This window comes from Lucilia sericata, unplaced genomic scaffold (genome assembly GCF_015586225.1).
Source record: "Lucilia sericata isolate MDLA Ls3-8-SP2 unplaced genomic scaffold, ASM1558622v1 Contig000276F_arrow, whole genome shotgun sequence".
NCBI lineage: Eukaryota > Metazoa > Arthropoda > Insecta > Diptera > Calliphoridae > Lucilia > Lucilia sericata.
Genome location: NW_023994301.1, coordinates 384366 through 395481, shown reverse-complemented (window position 1 = coordinate 395481; position 11116 = coordinate 384366). Strand labels below are relative to the sequence as shown.

The window sequence follows — 11116 nt, the reverse complement described above, 5'->3', positions numbered from 1 at the left end:
ACGACTGGATGAAGATCTGTTTTCTCGCAATGTAAAAGGCTGTGGGGAAGGCGAACGAGAACGACTAGTCAACAGGTCCTTTACCAGGCGGGGATTCACATGGAGTAGGGTGTGATGGAATTTATGACAATGCTTGCACCCGAGTTTTGAAAAGCAGGTGCCATGGGAATGGTCATGGGCAAGACAGTTCGAACAATATTTGTGTTTGCATGGATGCGATCGTTTATATTCATCGCCAAAAACTTTTTACATGTCCGCAAAGGATGTGGGCGTTTACAAATTCTACATGGATAAGCATTGTACTTTTTTGGGAGTCCGTCGCGGGAGGACTCGGATTTAGATGAAGCGATTTTAGGCATGTTGATCTGAAAAAGAAAATAAACAATAAAAATAAGGGAGCTAAGGGAAAGTAAAAGACGTCATCTAGGATTCTGTCGGCAAAAGAATAAGTTTGACGATAGGACGCGTTATGATCCCTCGATGTGTTAATACTTCAGCAACGCGTACTCGTTTGTCTGGTCCAGGATAGATTTTTGTGACTCTACCAAGACGCCATGAATTCGGTGGGAGGTTTTCATCTTTTATGACGACGAGTGCACCTTCTTGTAGATTTCGTTCAGGAGTTTGCCATTTGATTCTTTTATGAAGCTCTTTCAAATATTCATTTTTCCAACGCTGGCAGAAGTGTTGATGGACAAGTTTCAATCTTTGCCATCGATTGGTCATGGATATAGAGGATTCATTTATTTGTGGATCGATAGGTGTGAGGAGAGGTGAACCTATAAGGAAATGACCAGGAGTTAGGGCACAAAGGTCTGTTGGATCAGTGGACATTGGAGAAAATGGCCTTGAATTTAAGCAAGATTCAATCTTGGAGAGTAGTGTGGACAACTCTTCATGGGTATATTTGAAATTACCTGCTGTTTTTCGGAAATGGGATTTGAAGCTTTTGACTCCAACCTCCCATAAACCTCCCATATGAGGAGCTCCTGCTGGAATAAAATGCCACGTCACATTTTGATGAGCATAGTTCGCTTGAATGCGTTGTTGTGTAGTTTGAATAAACTCCTTAGCTAAGGTTCGGGATGCTCCAACAAAGTTGGTACCGTTATCAGAATAAAGGTGTAGAGGACATCCTCGACGTGACACGAATCTGCTGAATGCTGCTAGGAATACAGGTGTGGAGAGGTCGGATGTTGCCTCTAGGTGAATAGCCTTTGTGGAAAAACAGACGAATACGCAGACGTATCCCTTTGTCATACGACAACCTCGACCAGAATAGCTCTTAATGTCGAAAGGGCCAGCGAAATCTAGCCCGGTATGCGTAAATGGACGACTAACTTCGCAACGTTCAGGCGGTAACGCGGCCATCATCTGCCGTTGACAACGCCTTTTGTAGATTACGCATGTTTTACAATTGTTTATTGTGGCTTTTATAAGATTTTTGGCTTTCGGTATCCAATATTGTGACCGAAGAAGTCGAAGAACCAACTGATTCCCTCCATGTAAAGTAATATCATGTATAAACTTTACCAGAAATCGTGCGAATTTAGAATTGTAAGGAATAATGATGGGATGCTTTTCATTATACGACAGTTCAGAAGAAAGCTCTAATCGACCACACGAACGTATCAAACCTTCTGGATCTAAAAATGGATTAAGGTTTAAAATCCCGCTGGATTTTGGAAGATTTTGTCGAGCCGATAAAGCTTTGTAATCATTTGGAAACGCAGCCTTTTGACAAACTGAAATAAGTTTGTCACGAATAGAAATTATTTCAGAACTAGTGACTAAAGTGGAATCTTTATAGAAATTTGAACGAAAACTTGGATGCGTTCGATAGAAGAACCTATAAACATAAGCCATCACACGCATTGCCCTGGAAAAAGATGAAAATCTTTCTAGCAGATTATCAAAGTCGGAGAAATATGTAAAATGAGTACGGATCGTTTTGACTTCGAGATCTGTAATGGGAATCTTGGACAAGTTTTGGCTTGGCCATTTAGAAGATGAATGCTTCAACCAAGAAGGACCAAACCACCATAGTTCACTGCTCTTCAGTTCCTGTGGTGAAATACCACGGCTTACCAGATCAGCAGGATTATCTTCAGAACTCACGTGACTCCATCTAGAAAAAGGAACTATCTGAATGATTTTCGAAACGCGATTAGCGACGAAGGTGAGCCAATTACATGGTGGCTTCGCTAGCCAAGAAATTACAATCGTAGAATCTGTCCAACATGAAACCGTATAGTTATCCACATCTAGACTTGGTAACAGGTTCTCAATCATCTCCGCAAGAAGTAAAGCTCCACAAAGCTCAAGTCTCGGAATGGACAGAGTCTTTATTGGTGCTACTTTGGTTTTGGACGAAATCAAGTTTGTTTGAACCACACCATTGGTTGATATACGAATATATAATGCTGCTGCGTATGCCTTTTCCGAGGCATCGCAAAATCCATGGAATTGGACATCAGCATTTGGAATATAACCAATCCAACGAGGAATACGTATGGAATTGATTAACGGATAACTATCTTCGAATGACTTCCACTGACTGAGCGTTTCCGGTAATAGACTCTCATCCCAATCGGTGCCATCTATCCATATTTTCTGCATTAGAATTTTAGCAAGAATTATACATGGCGCCAGCCAGCCAGCAGGATCGAACAATTTTGCTATTCTGGACAGAACTTCTCTTTTGGTATATTCCGAAACCAAATCAAATTTATTTGTATCGAAATAAAACTCATCGGAATGAGCATTCCACCGAATTCCAAGACTTTTTGCCGAACTATTATCCTCGAATCTTAGAAAATCTTCATAGATTAAATGATCTTTGGAAATATCCTCTAAAATCTCGACGGAATTCGATGTCCATTTTCTCAGCTCGAAACCAGCTGATTGTAGAGCTAGGATTAGCTCGGTTTTTGCTAGAATAGCATCTCGCTTTGAATGTGCTCCGGCCAAGACATCGTCCACACACATTGAATTTCGAAGAATTGAACTTGCTATTGGAAATGTGTCCCGAACGTCATCCGCTAATTGTAGCACGGTACGAATTGCCAAATAGGGAGCACAATTCACTCCAAAGGTGACCGTTTTCAATTCGTAATCGCCTACTAAACTATTTGGATTATCTCGGAAGAGAATTCTCTGATATGGGGTGTGTCTAGGATCAACTAATATCTGCCGATACATTTTTTGAATATCAGCATTGAAAACGAATTCAAAGAATCGCCACCTAAGAATCAATAATGTAAGATCATTTTGTAAGATCGGACCTACATGAAGAACAGAATTAAGACTTAGTCCATTCGAAGAAGGAGACGAAGCATTAAACACTACACGAACCTTTGTAGTGACGCTTTCAGGCTTAACGACTGCATGGTGAGGAAGATAGTATACATTATTTTGAGACATATTTGGAGAATCGACTTTGGTCATATGTCCAAGTTCTTCATATTCACGAACAACCTTGTCATATTCCAATTTAAGATCAGCATTTCGAATTAGCCTAGCTTCATTTCTAAGAAATTGTGCCATTGCACTCGATCTAGAATGACCGATGCTTATATTATTTGGAAAACCATCCTTAAGTGGTAACGAAACTATGTACCGACCATCTGAATTCATACGTGTCGTTTGAACATATAGCTCTTCACATGCCTGATCAGAAGGAGACAAAAAGTTCTTCTTTTGAAGATTCTCCACCTCCCAGAAACGAGAAATTGCCTTATCTAAGGTAATTTCGCAGAAATGTGAAACGATAGAGAGACATGGATTAGGGTGACGCGAAACTGGACCAGTCAGAATCCACCCGAAAATGGTTTCTTGAGCTAAGAGGGATTCACAAACGTTATGGATGATCCCAGAGCGAACAATCAATGGAAAAACGTCGCCACCAATCAGCATGTCAATTTTCGAACTAGAATAGAACTTCGGATCTGCTAATTGTATATTTGGAAGACTCGAAAATTTTGAAAAGGAATAATTTTGGGAGGGGAGATTATTCGACAAATGTGGTACTACGAGAGCTGTGACAGGAATTTCAATGTCGCTATTTATGTTAGAACCAAGTATCAGAGAGCATTGACGTTGAACTTGTGCCGATACAGTGTTATTCAACCCTGATATCTGGGCATTAGTAGGTTGTGAGGGAAACTTATGGGTATTTAAAAGACGTTCGGAGATAAAAGTTCCCTCTGACCCGGAATCTATCAATGCCCTTACCTGATATTTCGTGCCTAAATGGAGTATATTCACCCAAGCTGTTCCCAGTAAAACACCCGCTGAATTTGAAACGAAGCATGATTGAATTTGGCCTGACGTTCAAGCATTAGTGGACTGTGATGAACCTGAATTCGAAGGTGAAAACGCGACCGAAGTGGAATTGAGTGTTGAACTGGAGGTAGAATTTTGGGTGGAAGAATGAGAGTTATCCACTTCCTTATGAAGAAGAGTATTGTGTCTTTTTTTACACTTGAAACACGTATGCTTACTAGTGCAATTTCTTACACTATGCGTTTTTGAGAAGCAGTTTAGACACATACCTTCCTTCTTTATCTCGTTAAGGCGCTGTGGATAACTCATTTCCAAAAATTTGGGACATTTACGAATTGTGTGTTCGTCTTTCGGACACAACTGGCACTTTGGAAGAGTTAATTTTGTTATAAAACTATGAACTTTTTTATTGGATGTGGTACTATTCTTTGTTTTCGGATCATTTGTTTTGGGACAGTTGGAACCACGAATCTCAGAAACAGATTCCAGCGTCCGATAACGGTTAGTTAGGAACTCATTTAACTCAAGCCATTTTGGAATTGAAGTTTTGTCCTTTAACTGTTGCTCCCAAAGTGTCAATGTGTTTTCCGGAAGTTTACTTGTACATAAAAACACAAAAATAGGATCCCAACTTTCTACATCTATGTTATAAAGCTTTAGAATCGAGATACAAGAATTAATATCTCCTTGCAACTGCTTAAGAGCGTTGCCAGATTCCGAATGAGAAGCTTTCAGGTTGAACAAGATCTTTAACTGACCATTAACCAATATCCGTCGGTTTTCATATCGTGAACACAAATTGCTCCATGCCAAGTCGAAACCTTGATTTGTTAAGGGACTTTTCTGAACGATTTCTCTGGCCTCGCCGGTAGTTTTCCGCGTTAGGAAGAACAACTTTCCGACATTGCTTGCCCGAGTGTTGGATACGACGGCAGTAAACATGTCTCGAAAAGTGGGCCAAGAGGCATAGTCGCCATGAAAAGTTTCTATCTCAACAGGTGGCAAGTGGAAACTATACGAATCAGAAGAAACCGAATTAGGAATAAATTCTCGCGAAGAGTTAGAAGGAGCAGGAATAGTAGAAACAGCTGCATTAGAAGTAGAAATGTTGGGCAGTACCAGCTCTGGATGGGGTAGCGACAATCTATGAAACCCACTAGAGATTTCGGACAACTTCTTCATGCAATTACAGTACGTCGTATACGTATTCTTGTATTTTGCCTTAAAAGACTCTACATCAATTGGATCGTCGGCTTGGTCTGCTTCTTTTTCAATATCGGATAAAAAATTTTCATAGGCTACCTTGATTCGATTCCAATTAGATTTCAGTTCACCACGATGAACCTCGATAGTATGAACCGAATCCAAAGACATTTTGAATTAAGTAAATAAACTTAAAAGTTTATACGAAATTGGACTAGTGATCAATAAAGTGTTTACTCTACTTGTAAAGTTCGAAAAAACAGAAAATTGATGCAATATATATAGATATATATAATTAAAATAATTATATTCCGAAAAAAAAGAAAAAAAAAACAAACTGCAAATCTTGCGAAAATATTTTATTTCTGAATGATTTGCAAATGCGAACGAGTAACGAAATTATATATTTATATCTCTGATAGAAAAAAAAATAGGTGATTGCATTTATTTATTGTCCTGAGAATAGGATCAGCTGTTAGCTTTACTGGGAAATTGTACTACACTTCCAAGAAACTTCCCAACAATTTCACTGTTCGCGACTATTTGTACTATAAACCGAATATTTACATACAACTATGGGAAATATATACAAGCTTCCACGAAACTTCCCAACAATAGACTTGTTCGTGGAGTTATGAGCTCGAAGAAAAGAAAATTAATTTCAAACAAGAGAAAATAAGTACAATTGAAATTAAAAAAAAAGATTATAATAAGTCTGTTCGTTTACAACCTATTATTATTTTTATCTTCGGGTTTGTACACAAAAAATAGTAAATAAATAAAAAATGTTTTTCCTTTCACTATCTTCGGCTTTACTACTTTTATTTGAAATGTAAACGATCAAACCTATTCTGAATCAAAGAACACAACCAAAGTTAAATGTAAAAAGTTGAAAAGGATAAAAAATAAAAAACAATAAATGGATAAATTTGAATTGGGGAAAAAAAACTTCAGAACCAATAAACAATTTTTTAGATTATAATTTTCAATAATCTACAAATATAAGTTATGGTCATGGAACAAGCCTATTGTAACAATTCTCCTGTTGGGCTCTCTTTATTCTATTGGAATCAGTGTTGCCAACATTGGTCAAGCAAAACGCGCGCAAAAAAATTAAAAAGGGGTAAAAAAGCGTAATTTTCTAACTGAAAATGGGTAAAAAAGCACTAACGTTTTTTTAGTCAAATATTGTTTATTTTAATAAAAATTGCACATTATTTCGCTCATTTCCTACAAGACTCCAAAATTCGTTTTTTAGAACATTGGGCTACAAAACAAAACATGCGTCATACTAAAGTCTTTCATCTGTGTGAGTTAGATTTTTAGTAACGTAAGAACTAAAACTAATGTTTGACGAATATTAGATAAATAAGAGGAGAAATTTTCAAATTCCTTGATTTGTTTGAAAGTTATTTTAAAAATAGTAAAATGTCATTAAACATTCAAACTGACAGGCACACTACCAACTGGCGAACCGATGTAACCACACCCAAATTGTAAAATTGTACAAAACTTATGAAATATATTTTTTTTGCAAAATCTATATATATTATTTTTAAGTTTTTTGAGTTCTGGAAAAATGTTTAATTTCACTGATAGTGAATAACATAACTTATTTTAACGTATTTTGAATATTTTGTTTTTTGTTTTTGAAGAATATTTGCTTTTAAAACTTAACACAAATAAAAAAAACTTTAGAGCACCCGTGTAAAAAAATATAAAACAGTTTTTAAGAAAAATTTAGTCCTTAGTGTAAACTATTAAACTGATCGTATTCTAATAAACAACAAAAAGTGGTACAAATAGAAAGATCAAAGAATGATCCCTCAGTTTTCTTAACATTATAGAGAAAATGTTTAATATTAATTAAATAAATTACCTCCTGAAATTCACAATTATTTTAAAATATTTTAACAAGTAAGAGTGTTATATTCGGCTGTGCCGAATCTTATGTACCCACCATCAAATCTTATGACGTAAAAGGAATGCTTCTCTGTAAACATCAGGGAGATAATGCTTAATTCAATTATGTACGTGATCTTCGAATTAACAAAATATTAATTTTTAAAAACAAAATATATATATATATATATATATATCAGAGGTAGTGTCAATTATGAACTGTTTGTCGTAAAATTTGGTAGAAAGACTTCGTATAACACTTATTCGTTTCGAATTTCATTGCTGATCTCGAATTTTTAATTCAGACATAAGCGTAAAAGTTATTATCTAAAGGGGAACTTATATGGGGTTGGGACAATTATATATCGATACCCATAAAATTTTGTACATAGATTTTGTTTTGTTGGTCAGTTATATCGTCATAAAATTCGGAATAAAGAATTATAATAAAAATCTTTTTATTGCGAGTACAACGATGAAGTAATCATGGAGGCTTTATATATTAGGGATAGGTTCAATTGTGTAAAAAAATTGTATAAAACTTATTTTTTGTCAATTTTCATCGCTGTACTCATATTTTTAAGGGGACCTTAATAGGGGGTAGGGTAGGTTACCGAAAAATCCGAATTAAATTCGGTAGGAAGATTACGTTTGTATAAAAGTTGTTTATTTCGAATTTCTCCGCTATACTCGTATTTTTAAGTCAGTAAAGAGCGTTAAAATCAATTTTTGAAGGTGACCATATGTGGGGGTAGGGTCAATTATGGACCGATTGCCGTAAAATTTGCTAGAGAGATTTTGGCTTATATAAAACATATTTATGTCGAATATTTTTAAGTCGGTAATGAGTATTAATGTCATTTGGTAGAGAAATTTTGATGCATATAAAAGTTACTTATGTTGAATTTCAACGCTGCACTCATAGGGGGACCTTATTTGGGGGTAAGGTCAGTTATGGACCGATTCCCATAAAATTTGGTAGAGACATTTTGCCTTATATAAAACTTATTTATGCCGAATTTCATCGCTATACTCGTATTTTTAAGTCAGTAATGACCGTTTAAATCATTTTCTGAAGGAGACCTTATATGGGGGTTAGGCTCAATTATAGACCTATTTCTATAAAATTTAGTAGAGATTTTGGCTTATATAAAACTTACTTATGTTGAATTTCATCGCTATACTCGTATGGGGGGTAGGGTCAATTTTGGACCGATTTCCATAAAATTTGGTACAGAGATTTTGACGCATATAAAACTTATTTATGCCAAATTTTATCGCTATACTCGTATGTATAAAACAGTTGTGACTGTTAAAGCTGTTTTTCGGGGGGCCACTTGTATGGGGGATATGCGAAATTGCGGACCCATATTGCCCATTTGCCATACCAAACAAACCTTACCTATAAGAAATATTTGTGGAAAAATTTAACTCGCTTGCTATTTCCGATCTAACCCTATCGTGCTTTCAACATACAGACGGACGGACAGATGAACAGACGGATGTACATGGTTAGATCGGCTTAGAATTTAATAAGGACCCAAAATATATATACTTTTGTGGGTCTACGACCAATATTTCGATGTGTTACAAACGGAGTGACAAAATCAATATACCCCACTCATCTTTTTTGATGGTGGGTATAAAAAGCACTAAATGCACTGTCATAAAATTAGAAAGCACCACTGTAGTGCCTTTTTGAAAAAAGGCACCATGAGCAAAATTTTCCGCGTTTGGCACACCAAAAGGCACCGCAAATAGTGCTAAAAGCACTAAGTTGGCAACACTGATTGGAATATGTGTAAATACAGAACAGTGTTGCCGTAGCGCTATCTTAAAGATTTTTTTTTTTTTTAATTTGAGGGATGTTATCATAAATGACGAAAATTGCCGGAAATTTCAAATTTATTATATGAACTTTGTATTGATCAGAGTTATTTTGCCTTTTATACAAAATCCAATTGATTGTCAGAATGTGTTGAACAATTTTGAGTCATGAAAAATAATAATTTTTTTTCTTCTGTTTTCAAATTCTTATGAAGAAACTTGAAAGAAAATTTAATAACAAATTAAAATCGCGAAGGACTTTGAAAGAAAACTTTATATTTTGCAAAATAAAAGAAATAGAGAACTGCCAAAAAAAAAACTCAAATACATTTGAAACTATTTTTTATAAATTTAAACTAATTTTTCGATTTTTTTCACTTTTTTCCATGTTTAAAATTTTAATCGAATATTTCCAAAATCAATACTCACTGATCGATTATCAAATCAGGAGTGGGTAACGAATGATTAGAACTGAACTAGAACTGAATAAAATGTTGAGTTGCTTTACTATGAATCACAAACTGTCCACAAAATGTAAAATTTATATTTTATCACAATATAGTATATAAAAGTTATTTACATTAGCAATACCTTCCCGCGAAAAAAAAACTTTAATGGCAACACTGATTCGATGGAATTACTGAACAATATAAAGTGGAAAAAGTGAGAGAGAGAGTAAATTCAAAATGTGGAATTGAGAAAGGGGAAAATTAAGGAGAAATTTACTAAAGAGAACGAATGCAGTTCTCTGCTATCGAGATTAAGTCTAACTGCTAAAAGGATTGTAAAATAAAAAAGGGGAAAAGAACGAATGAGATCAAACAAACGTATATATGTTGTTTAAGAGAATGACACACATGCACATGTAAGAGTGCATATGATATGAGTACGAATTTAAGGAGTAAGCTTTAAAATAAGGGAATTTTCGACGGGGAAGAAAAAATAAATACAATCAAATAATTTATCGTAAGAGAATGAATGAATAAAAATCAAAGTAACGGTTGGGGAATATAAATATAAAAAAGGGGAAATCAAGGGGAACTTTTATGGGAAGAGCTGAAAAAGAAATATATATACATGCATGCATGAAGATCACCCTACAGATTTAAACGCGAAGCACGAATTGAATAAAATCAAGTTCAACTTTTTGAAGTGTGCACTTACAGAATGCTAATGAAAACCTCCTTTTGGATAATTAAGGCTGTATTTCTGTTGAATCATCCACTGAATTTCGAAGTGCTCGTAATAATTTTCGTTCGTTTCTTACTGCTTATTTCTTCTTCCTAGCTTCTTCTTCTGAGCTTCAGTATTATTATATTTATCTCAAATTTTCGTTCTCACTTTTCTTTTATTCTTAAAACAATCTTTTTCTCATTTAAATTTTTTTTTTTTTTTTTTTTTTTTTTAATTTCTATTTTTTGGTTATAATTTTTCCTTTTTTATTATAATTTTTTCTTTTTCTTATAATTTTGCCGAAAGAAAAAAGAACACGTTGTGGTCGCACAAAGATGAAAAAACAAATTCGCTTTGGACTAATAGAACTGCACTCACTGACTAAGGCTGAATATATGCAAAATACAAAACGTACCTGAGAGTTAGTAAGTAAAGAGATGATGTTTGTTGTAATGGTAATCCAACGCCGCAATAAGAGAATAAAAGGGATCTTGGAATCCGGTTCGATGGGACCAAATGTTTAGCACACTCTGATTGTTGGCTGGAATGGTTGAGAGACAATCCCTTTAGAATGTAAACAAAAGGTTGATTTTGTTTACTCAAAAGAAAACCCCAATTGGCAAATAGAAATAAAAAGAACAAGGTATTAGGGTTTGGAACAAATTTCAATTTCTTTATTGGTGATGGTAGGATTACCTGTGTTTCACTCTAAGGCAAGAACAAGAAG

The 11116-nt window shown here is 35.1% G+C and overlaps 1 protein-coding gene across 1 annotated transcript; it reads right to left on the bottom strand.

The window, feature by feature from the left end:
• Window positions 1–423: 423 nt before the first annotated feature.
• Window positions 424–5658, bottom strand: LOC119603147. Its single transcript, XM_037955088.1, has 2 exons — window positions 4554–5658; window positions 424–3740 (listed from the first exon to the last, which is right to left on the bottom strand). The coding sequence occupies exons 1-2, from the start codon at window positions 5656–5658 to the stop codon at window positions 424–426; spliced, it is 4422 nt and encodes a 1473-aa protein (XP_037811016.1).
• Between the last annotated feature and the right edge of the window lie 5458 nt (window positions 5659–11116).

Bases quoted from the DNA above. Each gene is read 5' to 3' on its own strand.
- LOC119603147 (XM_037955088.1), bottom strand. From the start codon at position 5,658: ATGTCTTTGGATTCGGTTCATACTATCGAGGTTCATCGTGGTGAACTG. The intron at 3,741-4,553 runs GTATGTGTCTAA...AAATTACCTTAG, and splicing joins TAACGAGATAAAGAAGGAAG to ATAAGGCAATTTCTCGTTTC.